General features: G+C 37.4%; 1 protein-coding gene across 1 annotated transcript in view; it reads left to right on the top strand.

The window, feature by feature from the left end:
- Nucleotides 1–23,414, top strand: part of KIF4A (kinesin family member 4A) — a 122,435-nt gene that overhangs the window by 65,398 nt on the left and 33,623 nt on the right. Inside the window, exons 13-19 of the mRNA XM_047092524.1 lie at nucleotides 1,178–1,225; nucleotides 2,356–2,541; nucleotides 10,560–10,663; nucleotides 11,838–11,982; nucleotides 12,727–12,837; nucleotides 15,343–15,426; nucleotides 15,996–16,109. Of these exons, the coding sequence (XP_046948480.1) occupies nucleotides 1,178–1,225; nucleotides 2,356–2,541; nucleotides 10,560–10,663; nucleotides 11,838–11,982; nucleotides 12,727–12,837; nucleotides 15,343–15,426; nucleotides 15,996–16,109 (792 nt within the window). The remainder of the gene's footprint in view (nucleotides 1–1,177; nucleotides 1,226–2,355; nucleotides 2,542–10,559; nucleotides 10,664–11,837; nucleotides 11,983–12,726; nucleotides 12,838–15,342; nucleotides 15,427–15,995; nucleotides 16,110–23,414) is intronic.

Below are 23,414 nucleotides of genomic sequence, written 5' to 3'. Positions count from 1 at the left end.
AAGTCATGATGAAAAAGGATGTGAGAGCACTGGAGCTTCCTTTGAATTTTCTTTGAGTCTCACTGATTGGGAATTTCTGGGCAGGGGAAGTGCTTTACAAATAGCACTTACTAAGGGCCTCTTCACTCCTTGCCTTGAAGGTATGAGATTCAAGTTTCAACAACTATGTAAGGTTTCACTGGGCTGATGCAGAGACTCCATGTGCTAACCCTAAATTATTTTCTTGCTGTTGAGCCAGTAGCTCTTTCACCTTTGACCTCTTTAATCATGTGACTTCCTGGAAATCCTTTCTTCCCAGGCTCACGGAATCACTTAAACAGAAGTGGTAATCCATATGTTGCAATACCAAATAAAGCCTAAATTCCAGTGGGGAGAAGAGAGCTTGCTCATATGATAGCCTATAAACAAATTAGTCCTAATAAGTGGTTTTAGGTTTCCCTTTTAGATGGTTGTCATTCCAGTGCCCAAAAAAGGAGTTGCCCTTCTCTGGAAGGGAATCAGCGCTTGCCCTTTCCCTTGATGTAACCACTACCTGCAGTAGCTGCATAAGATTGATTCATTCTTAGATATATGAGGGAGATTTGTCTGACTTCATGAGCACATTTTTCTGGGTTATCAGCCTGTATGGAATTTATTTCCTTCTAGAGTAGGCTCTTGCTACCTTGACGGACTGTAAAAAAAAAAATACAAAATAACCCTTGCTTCTATTCACTTTTCTACTGCGTTGCCTTTATTTCATATGTCTGTTTTTTAGGTGGCATGTCCATGTGAACTGGCTAGACCTGTACATTATAGAAGTAGACTTAGTGGTAAAAACATAAAGGATAGAGTCTATAAAATGGGTTAAACTTTGGCCTGTTAGAATGACTAAATGCTTCATTGGCTCAATAATCTCTGGCAGAGCAGGAGAGGAGCAATAAATATGTTAATTGCCACATGACCCTATTTTTCTTTTTAGATAGACTACACCATCAACCTTATAACGAGGATAGACTCTTAAGAGGTGGAAAATGGAAATGTGTGGTTTTGGGTGTAGCTATGTGCCACAAAATGGGTCCAGCACCTTAAATGGTCTCTATGTATACTTGAAAAAAAAATTAAGTAACCAATATAAAATCCACTAGTAAGCTTCACTTCAGGGTCTTTTCCTAAACTGAAATATCATTTGTCATTGCAGGATGAAACTGTTGCTGCAACCATTGATACTGCAGTAGAACCAGAAGCTGTAAGTAATTGGCTTTGTGTAGAACTAGGAGCTTTAACTGTGCCATTTCCTGTTAATTTATCACTCAGCTGAGGAAGAGAATCCCTGATTGCTACCATCCTCCATAGAGTACCTTGGAAATCCAGACATCTTGAGTATAAATGCCAGTTTTGTAAAATCCCGAAGTTGGATAGACTCCATCTCTAATAGTATGACTGCTAATGGATGGCAGGGCTTCTCAAGGATGTCATTTTCCTTATTTGCAGTCTGGTTTGCTGACTTCTTGTTAGATGCTAGTATTCTGCAACAGCTGTCTAGCAAGTTAAGGGAGGGAAAAAAAACAAATTAGGTAATTATGGCAGAGTCAAAAAAGTAGTAGAGAAGAAATGGAAGAGACTTTTTTTCCTCATCATACTTTGCTTGTGGATGGGATGGTTAGGGGCTAAAAGAACCAAGGGAAATATTTTGAGTGTTCAAGTTGCAAGAATAGATAAAATGTATTAGATGTTGGCTAAAGGTTAGAGAGCCAAGTCAAAATGAAAGGCTAGACAATGGCTTCCTTGAGACATCTTTTTGCCCTTAAAACAAACATGTATCGGTATTTTTTGTATTCTGAAAGAAAGATGGCAGATAAATCAGGTGACCTCTGGCATGTGCCCTTCATTCTGGATTAAAACTACTTTTATTTTAAGTGATGGGTGAACACCCCCTTTTCAGTTATGAAGGCAACCATTATGTTCCCAAATCTTTCGGGATTATAAAGGGATAATGAAGCCTCTTCTCCATTTCCACCATTCCTAAAGTGCCATTTCCAGAACTCTTTCTCTTGTAAAGACCCCTTAGAATGAGATGAAAGTAAGAAATGTTAGCTAGATCAATAAAGGAAAGAGCAAGAAACTCAGTTTACTCTAAGAGTCAGTTAAAAGATGTAAGAAACAAGGTGCTGTGAGAACAGGGAAAGAGGCTAGGCTCGACTCATTTCAGATGTTTAAAGCAAATGTATGAGAAGCCATATTTTTAAAAGAACAGGGGTACCAGTAGTGGCTGGCACTTCATACCAGAAGTGGCTATGAGACCGACCTGATGAAGTAGGGCCTAAGGATCTCTAATTGCTTGTTTCTCTTACAAGTCATCATTTTGATCTTTTCCAGCAAGTGGAAACCAGTCCAGAAACCAGCAGGTCTTCTGATGCTTTCACTACTCAGCATGCTCTACGTCAAGCTCAGATGTCTAAGGAGCTGGTTGAGTTGAATAAAGCTCTTGCACTGAAAGAGGCCCTAGCCAGAAAGATGACTCAGAATGACAACCAACTGCAGCCCATTCAGTTCCAGTACCAGGTAAAATATTTACCAGAGCAGCATTTGTTTGTGTCTGCCACTTGTGTGTGTGAGTGGAGCAGGGGCGGGTGGAGGGCAGAGAGAGAGGGAGACAGAATCCGAAGGAGGCTCCAGGCTCTGAGCTGTCAGCACAGAGCCTGACATGGGGCTCAAATTCATGGACCACCAGATCATGACCTTAAATGACTAAGCCACCCAGGTGCCCCAGGCACACTGTTTTTGATGACGTTGAGACAATATAACGAGCATAGTACAACTGGAATTGTATTGTTGGTTTCAAAAAAAGGATACATTCAGGATAGGGAACCTGCAATTTTGTTTCATTTAATCTAACACCTTACCTTATGCAATAGGTATTTAATAAATAGTTTAATGATGTTATAATAAATGTGGTCTCTACTTGTGGAAAATTTTGTTCTAATACCAATACTGAGATTCTGAGAAAGGTACATCTCTTAGTAGATGGTCTTGGCTATAGTGTGAATTAAGAAGACGCTTATGGGGTACCTGGGTGGCTCAGTCGGTTAAGTGTCTGACTCTTGATTTCAGCTCAGGTCATGATCTCACAGTTTGTGAGTTCGAGCCCCACATTGGGCTCTGCACTGACAGCACAGAGCCTACTTGGGATTCTCTATCTCTCTCTCTCTCTCTCTCTGCCCCTCCCCTGCTTGTGTGCTTTCTTTCTCTCTATAAAAAAAATTTTTTTTTTAAAGAGAGGGAATAATGGATATCACTTGACTTGGCAAATGACTAAACTGTTTTTCTTAGTGGTAGTTCTATGTTTTTAAATTTTTTCTTAATGTTTATTTAGAGAGGGAGAGAGCACAGATGCACATGTACAGAGGAGGAGGGGCAGAGAGAGGGAGACAGAGGTTCCAAAGCAGGCTCCACACTGACAGCAGAGGGACTGATGTGCGACTTGAACTCACAAACCTCGAGATCATGACCTGAGCTGAAGTTGGACACTCAACCGACTGAGCCACCCAGGCACTTAGTGGTAGTTCTAACTGGCCCTTGCTAATTAATAATCAGATCTTTACTGAAAGACAAGTCTTTGGCTTTCAGGTTATTCCACAAGGTTAACCAGACCTTATTTTCCATTGTAGCCCAGTGTTTCCCATCCACAAAGTGATGTTAGCAGGGCTGGTAGAGGGAAGGGTGGATTGTTTCCCCATCAAGCTACATCCTACCATCCTCGGGTCATTATTTTCATATCAAGAAATCCCTATAGAAATCATGCAGCTTCTACCCCCAGCTCCCCTAAGTTTTCAGAGTAAAAACAAGAAAAGTGTTTCTCCTAAATAATTTTCATCACTTTTTTTCCTTAGGATAGAGAATTCCCCCAGGGTATTCCAAAATAATAACTGAGTTGCCATTAGAGGTTTTATTTCCTTTTTTTATTTTTACAGTCATGCTTAACTTTTTTAAAACTTAATTTTTATTTATGTCAAATGCAAAAAAATAAATATTTATGGCAAATGCATGTGTATCATTTTAAAAAGCCAAACAGTACAATAATCAGAAAAATGAATCCATTCCTGCCCTACTACCTTCTGCTCAGTTCCCTAGGTTTATACTTTACATTCTTTAAGCTGTTTCATCTGACACTTACATTCATTTTTTTGTAGGTAAGAGTTGGCAGTATAACACATTAATTTAAAAATTTTAGACATTGCAGATCAAAGCCATAATGAAATATCACCTCAATACCTGTCAGAATGGCTAAAATTAAAAACACAAGAAACAAGTGTTGTCAAGGGCATTCCGCACTGTTGGTGGGAATGCAAACTGGTACAACCACTGTGGAAAACAGTGTGAAGATTCCTCAAAAGATTAAAAATAGAATTACCATATAATCCAGTAATTCCACTACTGGGTACTTACCCAAAGAAGACAAAAACACTAATTCAAAAAGATATATGTTTTGAAACACCCCTATGTTTATTGCGGCATTATTTACAATAGCCAAATTATGGAAACAGCCCAAGTGTCCATTGATAGATGAATGGATAAAGAAGATGTGGTATATATACAAATGGAATATTATTCAGCCATAAAAAAGAATGAAATCTTGCCATTTGTAACAACATGGATGGATCTAGAAAGTGTAATGCTAAGTGAAATAAGTCAGTCAGAGAAAGACAAATACCATATGATTTCACTCATATGTACAATTTAGGAATCAAAGCAAAAAAGAGACAAACAAAAACACAGACTCTCAAATATAATGAACAAACTCATGGTTACCAGAGGGGAAGTGGGTGGGCAGATGGGTGAAATAGGTGAAGGGGATCAAGAGTACAAAAGAAAATAATAGCTGGTTACTATTACATTTTAGAATAACTCAGGGTTTGATTAAAACCACAATAATTTTGTAATGTAACATCTTTTGTGGATAGCTTCCTGTGCTTCCAGAAATTCTGATTAAATGGTCTCAAGAAATTCTGATTAAATGGGTAGGCAGTACCTCTCAAAAGGATGAGGCAGTTCTAGAGATGGAGAGTGGTGATGGTTGCACAATGTCACTGAACTGTCCACTTAATATGATTAAAATGTTAATCTTTATGTATAAAAAAATAATAAGTTCAGTACAGTTGTGAAAAAAATTTTAGATGTTATCAATTGATTTCCCACTATGGAAGATAGGAAAAAGCTCTCTTATACAACCACCCATGTATACCGCCTCACCTCTTATCTCTCATAATGGTAATCTCACAAGTTTTGATTAAAGGAATATTTAGTGTTTAAATTTTTATGATTATGTAAATATGTTTTACAGCTGAGCCACATAGCATATGATTCCACTTCCTTTCTTGTTTGGCTTTTTCTATTTCCCAGAGTTAATAATCTCATTTTTTCATTTACTTAGTCTTCTATGTACCTGTCAATAATTTATCTCCAAACTTCTTTACAGACTTATAAAACTCCTAATATGATCAAACATACCAGATAATTTATCAATCCATTTCTTTCTTGAAGACAACTCTCCTGGAATCTTCTGTCCTGATTTTCTTTCTGTAGGCCTGCTGCCCAGCTGGCAACCTGGGACTGTCATCCTGGGAATCTGCTTCACTTCTCATCTCTGTGTTGAAACAGATTCTGTATCTTCCTCATTCTTGGGATACCCCTTTGTGTTGGTTAAATACAACCCCAATAACTTTCTGAGACAGTGTTCATGAAAGAGAAATGTTTTAAACCATTGCATACCTGAAAATAGCTTTTTGTTGTTGTTGTTGTTGTTGTTGTTGTTGTTGTTGTTGCTGTTGTTAGTTAGTTGGTTGGGTTTAGATTCTACAATGGAAATCATTTTTCTTCAGAAAGGCTTTTCTTCACTATCTTCTGTTTTCAGTATTGCTGTTGAGAAGTTCATTATAATGCCTGATTCTTTTTATTTGATCTGTATTCCACTGCCACCACCACTCCTGCTCTAGAAACTTTAGGAACCTTTTCTTTGTTGCCAAGTGTGAATGAATTTCACAATGATGTGCCTTTGTATGGGACTTTTCTTGTTTATTGTACTTGGTGGGTCCTTTCAAACTAGAAATTTGTATTCTCTTTTAATGGGAAGGTTTCTTATATTATTTCTTTAATAATGCCCCCTTTCTGTTTTTCCCATTTCTCTTTTCTTGCACTCCTCATAGTCAGATGTTAGATCTCCTAGATATAGTCTCTGCTTTTCTTATCTCTTCCCTCCTATTTTCTATTTTTTATCTCTTTATTCCACTCTATGGGTGATTTCCCTCCACACCTATTTGCCTATTAATTTCTAAGATGTTTTTAATCCTCTAAGTTTTTATATCCTTCTATTCTTTTTTCTTGGATGCAATGCTCATCTCTAATAGAAATTACATTTTTTTGAGGTTTTCTTTTTCTTCCTGCCTTGCCTCTGGGTCCTCCAAATTCCTGTCTTTAGTGTGTTTGGTCTTTTCTTTCATATAAGAAGCTTTCCTCAAATTTCCAGTGATCTTTGGCTACCCATTCATATTTAACAGTGGGACACTAAAAGCTGGTAGGAAGTTGTGTATGCATGGGTTTATCTTGGGTGGTCAGTTTCCAATAAAGAAATTTGTCAGTCTCTCTGCAGTGGTGTAGACAGAGTAGTGGTATGCCTTATTTCTGGCAACCTAGAGAAAATAAGGGAGTTGAAGGAGTCCGTCCAGTCATGTACAGACTTTTATTTAATTCCCTCAGCAGTATGATACCTTATCCCTGCCTTCTGCTGTATGTGCTGTCTGTGAATCCAGCCTCTCAGATTTGGCCTCTCCAGAGAGGAAACCTGTGCTCCTCTCTGTGGTTTTATGGTACAAATTGGCTTGTTTCTTCTTGGCATTTGTCCTATAGGAGTCATATTTTAGCTTTTTCCACTCTACTAAGTCAGTTACCACTACTCAACTATTTTCCTCTTCTAAATATTTGTTTATATTTCTTGACTGCTCCTTCATCCTTGTTAACTTATACCCTTTTGGGGGGTCATTTTAGTGGGATTTCAACGGGGAGAAAATTAAATATGCAGCTCAAGCTTCCAGGTTAGCAGGACATAAAATGCAACCTTTTTTAGGTTGCTTTCCTACTTTTTTTTTTTAAGTTTATTTATTTATTTTGAGAGAAAGAGAGTAGGGAAGGAGCAGAGAGAGAGGGAGAAAGAATTCCAAGCAGGCTCCATGCTGTTCAGCCCGGAGCCCGATGCCAGGCTCAATCTCACGAACCGTGGGATCATGACCTGAGCTGAAACCAAGCATCAGACACTTAATCCACTGAGCTACCCAGGTGCCCCACCTTTTTAAAGTTGAATGTATTTTGACTTTTCCAGGGTAAACAAAGGATTAATGGTCAGGTTGAGAAATTATTCCTCTCTTTTACTCTTTTACTCTCTTACTCTTTTACTCCTGGAAACATGGGAACATATGATCCCCCAGTGTACTTCTAACTCTATGAGGAGGTGCTAGGAATGAGCTAGAGCTGTAGTAACATATCTTGTCCCTTTTTCCCTTGGAACCCAATATGCTTGAGCTCCCAAACCTTAAAGTTAAGAGGAAACAAATTTTTATTGTAAACAGTACCTTTCCATCACCTGTAAATCACTGTCTCTTTCTAAGAAATAAAGGTAGTTTTTTGTTCTAAATAGTTTTTCTATCACTGAAGAATTGCTATAGAAAAATTTGAGGAGGTATACATCTGATTAATGAAGATTGCCATGAGTTATAGTAACCCAAGACTCAATTAACTCCCTTTGTGGAGTCAGTGAGACAGTTTTGACTAAATGTGGCATATATAATGAAAAGATACTATTTCTCACCCATCCAACTGGTAAAAATTTTGAAGTGTAGTAATATCAAATGTTGACAAGGGTGCAGGGAAATAAGTACTCTCCTACCTAGCTAGCAAGAGTAGAAATTGGAATTGCCACTTTAGAGGACAACTTAGTGTCTATTAAAATTACAAGTGTGGGGGCGCCTAGATGGCTCAGTCGGTTAAGCATCCAACTTCAGCTGTGGTCATGATCTTGCAGTTCGTGAGTTTGAGCCGCCACATCAGGCTCTCTGCTGTCAGTGTGGAACCCACTTCGGATCCTCTTTTCCCCTCTCTTTCTCCCCCTCCCCCGCTGGTTCTCTCTCTCTAAATAAATAAATAAATTTTAAAAAACTAAATTAAAAGTGTGTACCCCCATGACTCTGTAATTCCACTTGTTCCTACCCTAGAAAAACCTTGCATGTGTGTACAGAAGGCATGCACAAGAATATTCCATTATGGCAAAACAATGAGGTAGATCTCTATGCAATGATATAAATAAATCTCAAAGACTAAAAAAAAAGTTACAGAATAATACACACTTTTAGTATAATTCTGCTTACCTTTAACACATTCCAATAGACACACATACAAATATGCACATATTATTTTTGTATATATTTAAATAAATACTCTAGACATTTGCCACAATATATTTATATATTTATCAGTTATGCATTTTAAGGCATTTACATATATGTTTAAATGTCTAGAATATGTAAATGTCCACATATGTAATATGCAAATGTCTAGGAAGAATGTCTGGAAATCTGGACCAGTCTGTTAACAGTGGTTACTTCTGGATAGGGGACTGGCATTTTGGAAGAGTAGAGCAGTAGAGGGGACTCACCCTTTATATGTACTATCTGGATTATATTTTAACCAGAATGTTTTCATGTGTTACTTCTCTAAGTGTACACACACATACACACATTATTGCCAGTTTAAATATGCAGGGTAGCTATAAAGCAATGAGACTGATTTTCGTTGGGTATTAGCGTGGTTCATTATATTTTGTGGAAAACAGCTCTTGCCTGTTTAGAAAGCTTCTCTGATACAGCCCCACCTAACCTGCCTCTTTGTGTCATTTCAATACTGGTCTAAGACCACCACATAATCTTCTTGGCTACCAACTGCTCATTCAGCCGGTGTCCTTTAATTTTTTGGTTATGAGAACAGGAAGGAATCTATTGGGTTTTCCCAATCTTGGAAACTACTAAACTTCAGTTTCTAGAATTCATTTCCTAAATGTATGCAGAACTGCAAAAGGTATTGAATATATATGTTTGAAAGTTCTGAATATAAGAATGTTTGTGTAGCTCTTTACTATTTATAGAATGTCTTCCCTTCTTTATCTTATTTCATCTTCCCAACAACCCTGTGAGGTAAGTGGTGTTGTTAGTTGTTCACATAGATAGGGAAACTCTCGAGGGTCCCCAAGACCACCCCAAGGTTTGATGATTCACCAGGATGATTCAGAGGACTTGGCATATAGTCATACAGCTAAGAGTTATTACAGTAGAAGGATACAAAACAAAATCATCAAAAGGAAAAAGCACATGGGGCAAAGTCTGAAGGGAACCAGATGTAAGCTTCCAAGAGTCTTCTCCTAGTGGAGTAAGTTATTATTTAATTCCTCCAGCAATGGTTTGTGACATGTGTGAAATGTTGTCTATCAGGGAACCTCCCTGGAGTCTAGGAGTCCAGGTGTTTTTTTTAAGTTTTTATTTTAATTCCAGTTAGTTAACATACAGTGTCATATTAGTTTCAGGTGTACAATATAGTGATTCAACAATTCCGTACATCACCCAGTGTTCATCACAAGGGCACTCCTTAATCCCCATCACCCATTTCACCCCAGCCACCTCCCCTCTGGTAACCATCAGTTTGTGCTCTATAGTTAAGAGTCTGTTGGGTTACCTGGGTGGCTCAGTCGGTTAAGTGTTGGACTCTTGATTTCAGCTCAGGTCATGATCTCACAGTTTGTTGGTTCAAGCCCTGTGTTGGGCTCCACACTGACAGTACGGAGCCTGCTTGGGATATTCTCTCTCCCTCTCTCAAAATAATTAAATAAACTTTAAAAAAGGAGTCTGTTTCTTGGCATAATGAGCCATTCTTATCAAAAGGGTGAGAACCCTACCAAGTTCACACACCTGAGCCAAGGGCCAATCTTGCAAGCAATACTTTTTAAGAACAGCAATCTCAGGCCTGCTATATGAACTCTCCTATGCGTTGAAACTAAGGCTAAAAAGAGAGGAAATGACTTTTGTTAAGACATTTAGATATTAAGTGCTGGACTCAATGTTCAAACTTTTGGATTCCAAGTTTATACTTTTTCCACTAGGTGTAACTTTCATCTCCTTAAATCAAGTACAGACTGATGTTTTTAGTTTGTAATTGAAGTGGTAAAATTGAACACATAGTTCCTTAAGATGTGGAATGTTGATTTTCTTTTTTCATTTATTATTTTTTTAATTGCTTATTTTTGAGAGAGAAAGTGGGGGAGGGGCAGAGAGAGAGGGAGACAGAGGATCCAAAGCTGGCTCTGCACTGACAGCAGAGAGCCCCACGTGGGGCTCAAACTCACAAACCACGAGATCATGACCTGAGCCGAAGTTGGACACTTAACCAACTGAACCACCCAGGTGGCCCTTCTTTTTTTTTTTTAAAGTAAATTTTCTTTCGTGCCTTTTAATGCTTTTTTTCTCTCTGACCCATAACATTTCTAGGATAACATAAAAAATCTAGAGTTGGAAGTCATCAATCTGCAGAAGGAAAAAGAAGAATTGGTTCTTGAACTTCAGACAACAAAGAAGGATGTCAACCAAGCCAAGTAAGAATAAATCCAATAAATATTATTTCAAGTCCCTACTGTGTGTGAGGAAGTTATAAATGAAATAGAGAAGTAAAAGAGCCATTTCCTGCCCCCACAGGATTTATACCTAATTGTGGAAAGATCTAAACAAAAGAAAAGTAATTGAGATTTTCAACAATACCCCATGATGATAGTGAAAGAATGCCGTAACAGCATATGATTAGTAGATTAGTAGCTAAATGAATTTCTTAGGCAGTAATTGCTTTAAGAGTTCCGAGGTAGGGGATATCAGTTTAGACTGGCATGATCAAGGAAGACCTTATAAGAAGTTAGCATTTGAGCTGGATTTTGAAAGATTATCAGACTACCAGACAGCTACAGTTTCTTTGTCCCTGTACAGATTGTAAATTAGCTTGTGAATAGAATTAATGTCCAGGCTAGTAAATGAAAAACCAATCTAGCCATCCCTCAGTTAAGAATAAAACTAAGGCAGATAACCAGAATATTCTGCTTTTCCTTAGACCTCTGCCTTATTGGCTATTCTACCTTATGTTTTAGTCTGTGACTCTATTATATCTCCTTTGAGTCTAAAGTTCATGTTCTTTAAAAAAAATTTTAATGTTTATTTTTGAGAGAGATTGGGAGAGACAGAGCATGAGCAGGGGAGGGGCAAAGAGAGACGGAGACACAGAATCTGAAGCAGGCTCCACTCTGTCAGCAGAGAGCCCTATGTGGGGCTCAAACTCACGAGCCATGAGAGCATGACCTCAGCCAAAGTCGGACATTTCACAGACTGAGCCACCCAGGCTCCTCTAAAGTTCATCTTCTTAAATATTATGCTGAATGTTTACTTTCTATCTCAGACTAGTGTAATAATCACCAAAATTATTCCTTTACAGCTAAACTAAAGTGAAATATCTTCAAAGAACCATCCTTTTAACCTAGTAGTAGGGAATGAAGTATTGAGGCAATTTCATTGTTATATCCTCAAAAAATTTATTGTTTTACTCTTGGTATTGAGTTCCCATTATTGAGACAGTTTTGGTTGTTTGGGTGGTATTCATTATGTGAAGATGACTATGCAACTGGTCACCTATTTTATATATATCAGGATTGTGAACCTGGGAGTCTATGTCTTTTGAAGTCAGGCTTTGCTGCTGCTAGTCTTCATTCCTATAGTGTCTGTTTTTAGGTTGAGTGAGCGCCGCCGTAAACGTCTCCAGGAGCTAGAGGGTCAAATAGCTGATCTGAAGAAGAAACTCAATGAACAGTCCAAACTTCTGAAGCTGAAAGAATCCACAGAGCATACCGTTTCCAAACTGAACCAGGAGATACGGGTAATAAATGCTCATCCTTGGGTTTGTTTCATTAAAACTTACAAACATAGGTGTTCCATTTAGAATTATACTACGGAGGCATTGTCAGGTGAGAAAGTAGCAGGCAGGGCCATCATCTGCAAGTGTGTGAATCTCCACAAATGCCCCTTTTACAGGACATTGTGCTCGTAGTCCTCTAGAGTCTGAACAGTGAAACCCTGCTTTAACATTCAGAGTTTAATGTTAGATTCCCTGAAACCAAAGGAGAAAGATACCTTAGTATTTTGTGGTGATATCCTAACCACCTTCCATGATTATGTAGAAGGATTTCATAAACTAGTTGCAAACTGACAGACACCTGGAGAATATTTTCAGATATTGAATGTTCAACTTCTGACATCTGCAAAGTGGAGTGAACAGGCCACTTATACGGAAACCTTTAGAATACAGTGATTGCTAGGTAGATTTGTCCTTGGGGCTTAGTAGATATTTCCCTGAAATTTCATTTATGTACAATGAATTTAGGGCTGAATTTAGCTGTCGGTACATTTTTAAAAAATTTCTTCAACATGTTCATCTGTGTAGTCTATACTTGGAAACCCAAGCATAGCAAGGGGTATTGCAAGCCTAATCAGAAAATCTGTTGGCAGCCTTCTCAGCTTAGCTCTGGGTTTTCTCTCTTCTTAATAGTTAGTCTATCCATCCGCACATCAGCCTAGAATAAGTGCAGATGACTAATAATTGTATTGGTTTTTGTTTTTACAGGTGATGAAAAACCAGCGGGTACAGTTGATGCGTCAGATGAAAGAGGATGCTGAGAAGTTTAGACAATGGAAACAACAAAAAGACAAAGAAGTAATCCAGTTAAAAGAACGAGTAAGTAACTACAGCTTCTCAAAGGCTTACCTAACAAAGCCTTCTCGGGGCTGACTAGCATTAAAGCCTCTCTTCAAACAACTAGTTATTTCCAAAAATGTGACACATTCATGAATTTAGCAGCTATTTCTTAAACATCTACTACATGCAAGGTACTATCTGCTAGATACCATGGAAAATAGATGAGTATTATATGAGCTCTCACCTAGAAGAATGTCTTATCTAAAGGGGAAGGTGAGGGGCATCTGGGAGGCTCAGTCCGTTAAGCGTCTGTCTCTTAATTTCGGCTCAGGTCATGATCTCATGGTTTGTGAGATCAAGCCCCTGTGCTGACAGTGCGGAGCCTGCTTGGGATTCTCTCTCCCCTTCTCCCTCTGCCCCTCCCCTGCTTGCACTATCACTCTCAAAATAAGTAAACATTTTTAAAAAATGAAGAAATATCTCAAATCAATAACCTAGACTTCCACTTTAAGACACTGGGGAAAAAAAGCAAACTAAACCCAAAGCTAGCAGATGAACAGAAATGTTCAGCATTAGGCTCTTTACTGACAGCTCAGAGACTGGAGCCTGCTTCAGATTCTGTGTCTCTCTCTCTCTCTATGTCCCTCCCCTGCTCGTTCGCTCTCTCTCTCAAAAAGAAATAAACATTAAAAAATTTGTAATTAAAAAAATTAAAGAAGAAATAATACCAAATTTTTGGAAACTATTCCGAAAAACAGAAGCAAAGGAAACATTTCCCAGCTCATTCTATGAGTATTTCCTTGACACCAAAACAAGACATCCCAAGAAAACTGTAGAATATAGATGTGAAAATCTCCAAAATCAACAAACTGAATCCAGCAACATATAAAAAGAATGATACACCATGACCAAGTAAGATTCATCTGAAAAAATGCAAGCCTTCCTTAAGATCTGAAAATCAATTAATGTATTACACCATATCAGTACAATAAAGAATAAGAACCACATGATTATCTCAATAGACATAGAAAACATATTTGACAAAATCCATCACCCTTTCATAATAAAAACCCTCAAGAAACTAGGAGTAAAAGGAAACTTCTCAACCTGATGAAGGGCATTTACAAAAATCCCACAGTTAACATCATACTTAATGGGGAAAGACAGGATACTTTCCCCCTAAGATCAGGAACAAGACAAGAATATCCACTCTCATTGCTTTTATTCCATATTGTCCTGGAGGTTCTGGCCAGGGCACTTAAGCAAGAAAAATATATAAAAGGCATCCAGATTGGAAAGGAAGAAGCAAAAATCTACCTGTTAGCAGATGACATGATCTTATATTGTATGTATAAAATACTAGAAGATCTACTACAAAAACTGGTAAAACTGAGTTCAGCAAGGTTCGAGGCATTTGTACATTTCGTCAATGTACAAAAGCCGGTTGTATTTCTTTACACTAGAAACCAATTTGAAAATGAAGAGAATAATTCCATTTATAGTAACATCAATAAGAATAAAATGCTTAGGAATAAACTTAACAAGTGTAAAACTTATACACTAAAAACTATAAAACATCTTTGAATTAATTAAATATCAAAATAAATGGAAATATAACCCATGTTCATGAATGGGAAGATTTAATATACTTAAGATGGAATGCTCCCCAGATTGATCTCAGATTCAGTATAATCTCAATCAAAATTCCAACTGGCTTATTTGCAAATATTCACATGCTGATCCTAAAATTCATATTGAAATGGAGGTGACCCAGCATAGTTGTAACAATCTCAGAAGAATAAATTTGGAGATGTCACATTTCCCATTGGCAACACATCCATCACCTCACATAGTTACCTGTTTTTTTCAGTGTAAAGAGAACACTTAAGATCCATTCCTTAGCAGATTTCAATTATACAATACAGTATTATTAACTATAGTCACTATTATATGTAGATCCCCAGAACTTACTCATTTTATAACCAAAAGTTTGTACTCTTTGACCAACCTTTCCATGTTTTCCCCACCCCCAGTTCCTGGTAACCACCATTACTCTCTAGTTCTATGAGTCTGACTTTTTTTAGATTCCACATATAAGTGAGATCATACAGTATTCATCTTTCTCATGTCTGGTTTATTTCAATTACATAATGACCTTTAGGTTCATCCATGTTGTTGCAAATAGTGAGATTTCCTTTTTGTTTGTGACTGAATAATATTCCATTGTATACATATACCACATTTTCTTTATCCATTCATCTGTCAACACTTAGGTTATTTCCATATCTTGGTTACTATGAATAATGCTGCAATGAATATGAGCATACAAATATATCTTCAAGATACTGATTTCATTTCCTTTGAAATCTCACCCAGTAGTGAGATTGTGCTGGATCGTATGGTAGTTCTATTTTTAATTTTTTGAGGAAAATTAAACCCTGTTTTCCATACTGACTGTTATACTGAAAGACTCTTTAGTTACATTATAAGGTTTTATGTCAGCTAGCTGAATAGCAATTAAAAGTCTGACTTTTTTCTTCTCAGGACCGTAAGAGGCAATATGAACTGCTCAAACTTGAAAGAAACTTCCAGAAACAGTCTAATGTGCTCAGACGTAAAACTGAGGAGGTAAGAAAACCCAATCTGCTAGGTCAGGTGTACTGTCACCTTCAGGCTTAAATGCTGACATAGTAATATCCCTTAAATGAGCCAGTGTCCTGAGAAACCAGGGATATCAATCTTGACCAGCAATTCCTAAGTCTTAATCCCTGTTTATATGTCACAAACTGTGTGCAGATAAAAATCTGAAGAAAATGGTACCATTCGGATGAGGATTTTTCCCCCAATTGGGCTTGCTTCTTTCCAAACGAAATACAGAGTAATTTGTGACATTTCCAGACACTTTCAGTCTGTGGTACTTTGAAATGTGTACCTTGGGTCACACATTAGGACTCAGGTCATGATCTCACAGTTTGTTAGTTCAAGCCCTGCATTGGGCTCTGCGCTGTCTGCTTGGGATTCTGTCTCTCCTTCTCTCTCTGCCTCCCCCCTCCCCCGGTTGTGCTTGCTCACTCTCTCTCAAAATAAATAAATAATTTTTAAAAGATTTTTTTCATTTTTCTTTACTAATATGCTGGAAATTAAAATGGTTTTTTTTAACCCTCAATTCAACATTACTATGAGCTGTTTTTATTTAGGCAGCTGCTGCCAACAAGCGTCTCAAGGATGCTCTCCAAAAACAACAGGAGGTTGCAGATAAGCGGAAAGAGACTCAGAGCCGTGGAATGGAAGGCACTGCAGCTCGAGTGAAGGTATGGACAGCTTGAACTGTCATTTCTCTTGTCTACATTGGGGATAGGAAAAAATGGAAAATAGCTTCCTTTTTGTTTAGAATTAAACACTTCAAAATATGAAGTTCTTCTACCTGAAAGCCTGATTTCCTAATGATACCTTTGAATATCTTTGAACAAATGTGAAAGACCAAGAGTAGAGAACCCTAGGGCACCTGGGTAGCTCAGTCAGTTAAGTATCGGACTTCAGCTCAAGTCATGATCTCACAGTTTGTGAGCTCGAGCCCTGTGTCAGGCTCTGTGCTGACAACTCAGAGCCTGGAGCCTGCTTCGGATTCTGTGTCTCCTTTCTCTCTATGTCCCTCCCCTGCTTGTGCTCTCTCTCTGTCTCTCAAAAATAAAAGGTAAAAAAAAATTAAGAGTAGAGAACCCTTTCCATCACTGCCTCTATTGAAGGTCAGTTAATTTTTTTACATTTTCATTGAGGTATGATTGGCCCACAATAAATTGTATATATTTAAAATGTACAATTTAGTAAGCTTTGACACAGATATACACTCATGAAATCCTCACCACAATCAAGATAATGTCAATGTCCATCATGACAAAAACTTAATTTTGTTCCCCTTTGTAAACCCTTTCTCCTCTCCCTAGTTCACCCCTCTACCTCCCTATCCCCAAGCAATCATTAATCTGCTGTCACTATAGACTTGTTTTTTATTTTCTAGAATTTTACAAAAATTGAATCATACAGTATATTTTCTTTTTCTGGGTTTCACTCAGTGTAAGTATTTCAAGGTTCATCCATGTGGCTGTGTGTATCAATACCTCTTTCTTTTTTATTGCTGAATGGCCTCCTGTTGTATGGCTATACCACAATATGTTTATCCATTCACCTGTTGATGGACATTTTGTGTTGTTTCCAGTTTTTCACTATTACAAATAGTGTACTGAACATTTGTGTACAAGTCTTTGTGTGGATATATGTTTTATTTCTTTTGGGGAGATAACCTAGGAGTGGACTGGCTGGTTGTCTCCTATGGTAGGTGTACATTTTAACTTTTAAGCAACTGCCAAATTGTTTTCCAAAGTGGTATAACTTCCTACTAGCAATTTATGAGTGTTCTTGTTGCTGTACATTCTCACCAATATTGAGTATGGTCAGTCTTTTAAACCTTAGGTGGTCTAGTGAAGGGGTAGTGGTACCTCATTGTGGGTTTAGTTTTCATTTCCCTTATGACTAATGATGTTGAGCATCTTTTTATGTGCTTATTTGCCATATGTATGTTTTCTGAAATATATGTTCAGATCATCCCCATTTTTTCACTGAGTTGTCTTTTTTCTCACTTTTCAGTTAAAATTCTTTATATATACTAGATACATCCAACAAAGGACTTTTATGTTTTTTAAAAGTTTCCTCCTGGTCTGTGACTTGCCTTTCCCTTTTTTTGCCTTTCCCTTTTTTAACAATGTCTTTTGAAGAGCAAGCCTTTATAATTTTGATGCCATCCAATTTATTGACATTTTTTTCTTTTATGTTTAATGGGTTTCATGTCCTGTTTAAGAAATCTTTGCCGGGGCGCCTGGGTGGCGCAGTCGGTTAAGCGTCCGACTTCAGCCAGGTCACGATCTCGCGGTCCGTGGGTTCGAGCCCTGCGTCGGGCTCTGGGCTGATGGCTCAGAGCCTGGAGCCTGTTTCCGATTCTGTGTCTCCCTCTCTCTCTGCCCCTCCCCCGTTCATGCTCTGTCTCTCTCTGTCCCAAAAATAAATAAACGTTGAAAAAAAAAAATTAAAAAAAAAAAAAAAGAAATCTTTGCCAAACCAGGGGCACCTGGGTGGCTCAGTCAGTTAAGCGTCTGACTTTGGCTCAGGTCATAATCTCATGGTTCGTGAGTTCAAGCCCCACATTGGGCTCTGTGCTGACAGCTCAGAGCCTGGAACCTGCCTCAGATCCTGTGTCTCCCTCTCTCTCTCTCTCTCTCTCTCTCTCTCTCTCTCTCTCTCCTCTGCTTGTGGTCTCTCTCTCAAAAATAAATAAATATTAAAAACAATTAAAAAAGAGAGAAATCTTTGCCAAACCCAAGGTCACTAAGATTTCCCTCTAAGTTATCTTCTAGAATTTAGTTTTAAGCTTTACATTTAAGTCTATGATTGATTCATTCTGACTTGGCACCTTTGTGAAAATCAATTGTCCATAAGTCATTTTCTAGATTCTACTCCATTGATGTACATGTCTATCTTTATGCCAGTACCAACATGTTTTAATTATACTAGCTTTATAATAAATTCTGACATCAGGTAGTATAAGCTCTCCAAAGTTGTTATTCTTTTTCAAAATTGTTTTGGGAAAAGTAGGTTCTGTGCATTTTCATATAAATTTTAGAATAAGCTTGTCATTTTCTACAAAAAAGTCTGCTGGGAGTTTGATTAGGACTGCACAGAATCTATACGTAAATTTGAGGAGAATTTACATCTTACCAATATTAAGTGTTTTATGAACTCAGTGCATCTCTCCATTTATTTAAAACTTTAATTTCTCTCCGTTGTGTTTTAATTTTCAGTATACGAGTGTTGTACATCTTTTGTCAAATATATTCCTTAGTATTTCATATTTTTATGATATTGGAAGTGTTTTTTAATTTCAATTTACAATTGTTTGCATATATTTGTTGGTTCTTATAGCTTTTTTAGATTCTTTATAGCTTATAGAGTCTACATAGACAATCATGTCATCTGCAAATGGGAACAGTTTTATTTACTTATCTGCTCTGTACGCCTCTTTTTTTTAACTTGACCTTGTCATATTGTACTAATTAGAACCCCCAGTAAAATACTGAATAGAGTAGGTGAAAAGGGATATCCTTGCTTTGTTCACAATCTTAGGGAAAGATTCACCAGTAAGTGTGATATTAGCTGTAGGTTTTTGTATATGTCCTTTATCAGGTTGAAGAAGTTCCTGTCTATCCCAAGTTTCCTGAAAGTTTTTATCATGAACATACATTCAAAAATTTTTTCCGAATCCTATTGAGATGATCTTATTGTTTGTTTTTATTCTTGTTAGTATGGCAAGTGACATTGATTTTTTTTCAACTTTTTTAAGGCATATCTGACATACAGTAAGATTTACCTTTTTTAGTGTACAGTTCCAAGAGTTTTGATGACACATACAGTTGTATAACCGCCATCACAGTCAAGGTATAGAATAATTCTGTTATCCTCCCAAATTCCTCACCCCCTTTGTAGTCAGCTCCTCCCACATCCCTAGCACTTGGCAAACACTGATGTGTATTCTGTTATTGTTTTCCTTTTGCATCAGTGTCATATAAATAGAAACATACAGTATGGCTTCTTTCACTTAGCATAACGTGTTTCAGACTCATTTATGTTATTGCTTATATCAGTAGTTTCTGCCTTTTTTTTTTCTTTTTTTGGCCAACTTGTATTCCATTGTATGGGTGACCCACAGTTTATCTGTTCACCTATTAAAGGATATCTTGCAGAATTTTTTCCAGTTTTTGGTGATTATGAATAAAGCTACTATAAAAACATTTACATACAGGTTTCTGTGTAAACATAGATAAACATTTCACTTGGGTAAATACCTAGGATTGCTATAGGTCATATGTTAAGTGTGTGTTTAACTTTATAAGAAACTTCCAAGTTGTTTATCCAGTTGTTCATTGCTGGTATACAATTAATTTTTGTATATTAACTTCTGTCTTCTGACTTTATTAGTTTAGTAGCTATTTTGTAGGTTCTTTGGGATTTTCTACATGGGCAGTCATGCCATCTGTAAATACAGTTTTATTTCTTCCTTTCTAATCGGTATGTCTTTTATTTCTCTTACTTCCCCTATTACATCAGCTTGGACCTTCAGGATGATGTTGAATAGGAGTGTGGATAGTAGAAACCATTCTATTTTTCCTGATCTTGGGGAAAGGATTCAGTCTTTCACCATTAAGCATGACATTACCTTAAGTTTTTCATAGATACCCTTTATCAGATTGAGGAAGTTCTTATATATTCTTAGTTTGTTGTAAGTTTTTATTATCAGAGCATATAAATTTTGTCAAGTTATTTTTTTAATTTATTTTAATTCAAGTTAGTTAACATGCAGTATAGTATTGGTTTCAGGAGTAGAACCCAGTGATTCATCACTTACATATAACACCCAGTGCTTATCTCAACAAGTGCCCTCCTTAATGCCCATCACCATTTAGCCCATCCTACCACCCACCTCCCCTCCAGTAACCCTCAGTTTGTTCTCTGTATTTAAGAGTCTCTTATAGTTTTCCTCCCTCTCTGTTTTTATCTTATTTTTCCTTCCCTTGCCCTATGTTCATCTGTTGTGTTTCTTTTATTCCACATATGAGCAAAATCATATATTTGTCTTTTTTTGCCTGACTTATTTTGCTTAGCATAATACCCTCTAGTTCCATCCACGTTGTTGCAAATGGCAAGAGTTCATTCCTTTTGATCACCAAGTAGTATTCCATTGTATATATATACCATATCTCCTTTATTCATTCATCAGTTGATGGATATTCGGGCTCTTTCCATAATTTGGCTATTATTGATAGTGCTGCTATAAACATTGGGGTGCATGTACCCCTTTGAATCAGCATTTTTGTATCCTTTATATAAATACCTAGTAGTGTAATTATTGGGTCATAGGGTAGTTCTATTTTTAATTTTGTGAGGAACCTCCATACTATTTTCCAGAGTGGCTGCACCAGTTTGCATTCCAACCAACAGTGAAAAAGCATTCCCCTTTCTCAGCATCCTCACCAACATCTGTTGTTTCCTGAGTTGTGAATTTTAGCCATTCTGACTACTGTGAGGTGGTATCTCATTATGGATTTGATTTATATTTCCCTGATGATGAGTAATGATAAGCATCTTTTCATGTGTCTGTTAGCCATCTGGATGTCTTCTTCAGAATAGTGTCTATTCATGTCTTCTGCCCATTTCTTCACTGGATTCTTTGTATTTTGGGTGTTGAGTTTGATAAGTTCCTTATAGATTTTTGATACTAATCCTTTATCCGATATGTCATTTGCAAATATCTTCTCCCATTCCATCAGTTTTCTTTTAGTTTTATTGATTGTTTTCTTCACTGTGCAGAAGCTTTTTATCTTAATGAAGTCCCAATAGTTCATTTTTGCTTTTATTTCCCTTGCCTCCAGAGACATGTCTAATAAGAATTTGCTATGACCAAGATCAAAGAGGTGGCTGTCTGTGTTCTCCTGTAGGATTTTGATGGTTTCCTGTCTCACATTTAGGTCTTTCATCCATTTTGAATTTCTTTTTGTGTATAGTGTAAGAAAGTGATCCAGTTTCATTCTTCTGCATATCACTGTCCAGTTTTCCCAGCACCATTTGCTGAGGAGACTCTTTTTTCCACTGGATGTTCTTTCCAGCTTTGTCAAGGATTAGTTGACCATACATTTGTGGGTCCATTTCTGGGTTCTCTGTTATGTTCCATTGATCTATGTGTCTGTTTTTTGTGCCAGTACCATACTGTCTTGATGATTACAGCTTTGTAATACAACTTAAAGTCTGGAATTGTGATGCCTCCAGCTTTGATTTTCTTTTTTAGCACTACTTTAGCTACTTGAGGTCTTTTCTGGTTTCATACAAATTTTAGGATTGTTTGTTCTAGCTCTGTGAAGAATGCTGGTGTTATTCTTTTTTAATTTTTTTAAGTTTATTTATTTTGAAAGAGAGAGAGAGAGCACGAGTAGGGGAGAGGCAAAGAGAAAGGGAGAGAAAAAGAATCCCAAGCAGGCTCCACACTGTCAGTGCAGAGACCAACACCAGGCTCAAACCCACAAACCATGAGATCATGACCTGAACCAAATCCAAGAGTTGAACTCTTAACCGACTGAGCCACCCAGGCGCCCCAGTGTTGGTGTTATTTTGATAGGGATTGCGTTGAATGTGTAAATTGCTATGTATATGTATGTGTATGTGTATATGTATATGTATATGTATATGTATATGTATATGTATATGTATATGTATAAATACAGTGGAATATTATTCAGCCATAAAAAGAGACTGCTTGCAAACAGTAACCAAAAGAGAGATGAAGTAGATATACTATTAACACACAGAATAAACACACACACACACACACACACACACACACACACACACACAAAATAGACTTTAAGTCAGAAACTAACAAAGATGCCAAATCCATTCAATGGAGAAAGAACAATCTGTTCAACAAATGGGGCTGGGACAAGTGTATTTCCACAGGCAAAATAATGCATTTGGACCTTTACATCACATCTCATCCAAAATTTACTCTATGTGAATAAAACCTAAAATAAGAGATAAAAGCATAAAACTCTTAGAGGAAAACATGGGAGTAAATCTTTATGACCTTGGACTTGACATTGAATTCTTAGCTATAACAAAATCATGAGCAACATGACCTTGGACTTGACATTGAATTCTTAAATATAGCAAAATCATGAGCAACAAAGAAAAATAGATAAATTTGATTTCATCAAAATTTAAAACTTTTGGGGCACCTGGGTGGCTCAGTCAGTTAACCGTCTGTCTCTTGGTTTGGGCTCAGGTCGTGATCTCACAGTTTGGGAGTTCAAGCCCCGCATCAAGCTCCGCACTGACAGCATGGAGCCTGCCTGGGATTCTCTCTTTCCCTCTCTGTCTCTGCCTCTCCTTTGCTCTCTCTGTCTCTCAAAATAAATAAACTTAAAAAAATTTTTTTTGAAAAAAACTTTTGTGCATCAAAGGATATTATCAAGAAAGTGAATGATAGCCTAGAGAATGGGAGAAAATATTTGGGGGCCCCTGCGTGGCTCGATCAGTTAAGTGTCTGATTCTTGGTTTTGGCTCAGGTCTTACCTCAGTTTCATGATTTCAAGACCTGCATCAGGCTCCATGCTGACAGCACGGCACCTGCTTGGGATTCTCTGTCTCCCCCTCTCTGCCCCTCCCCTACTCACACTGTCTTCCTAAAAATAAATAAATAAACTTTAAAAAAAAGAATGGGAGAAAATATTTGGAAGTCATATATCTGATAAGTGTGAATAACCAGAACATAGAGAACTCCTACAGCTCAGCAACAGAAAGATAAACAACGAGGCAACTGGGTGGCTCATTTGGTTAAATGTCTGACTCTTGATTTTGGCTTAGGTCATGATCTCATGGTTTGTGGGTTCGAGCCCCACATCAGGCTCTGGACTGATGGCATGGAGCCTGCTTGGTTTTCTCTCTCTCCCTCTCTCTCTGCCCTTTCCACTGCTTCCACACACATGCTGTCTTTCTCTTTCAAAAATAAACATTTTTAC

Source organism: Lynx rufus, unplaced genomic scaffold, assembly GCF_022079265.1.
Source record: "Lynx rufus isolate CCGP_SWC_20201006 ecotype Redwood Valley unplaced genomic scaffold, mLynRuf1.p SCAF_30, whole genome shotgun sequence".
NCBI lineage: Eukaryota > Metazoa > Chordata > Mammalia > Carnivora > Felidae > Lynx > Lynx rufus.
The sequence above is the reverse complement of the archived record's forward strand: the minus strand, read 5'-3'. Positions and strand labels throughout refer to the sequence as shown.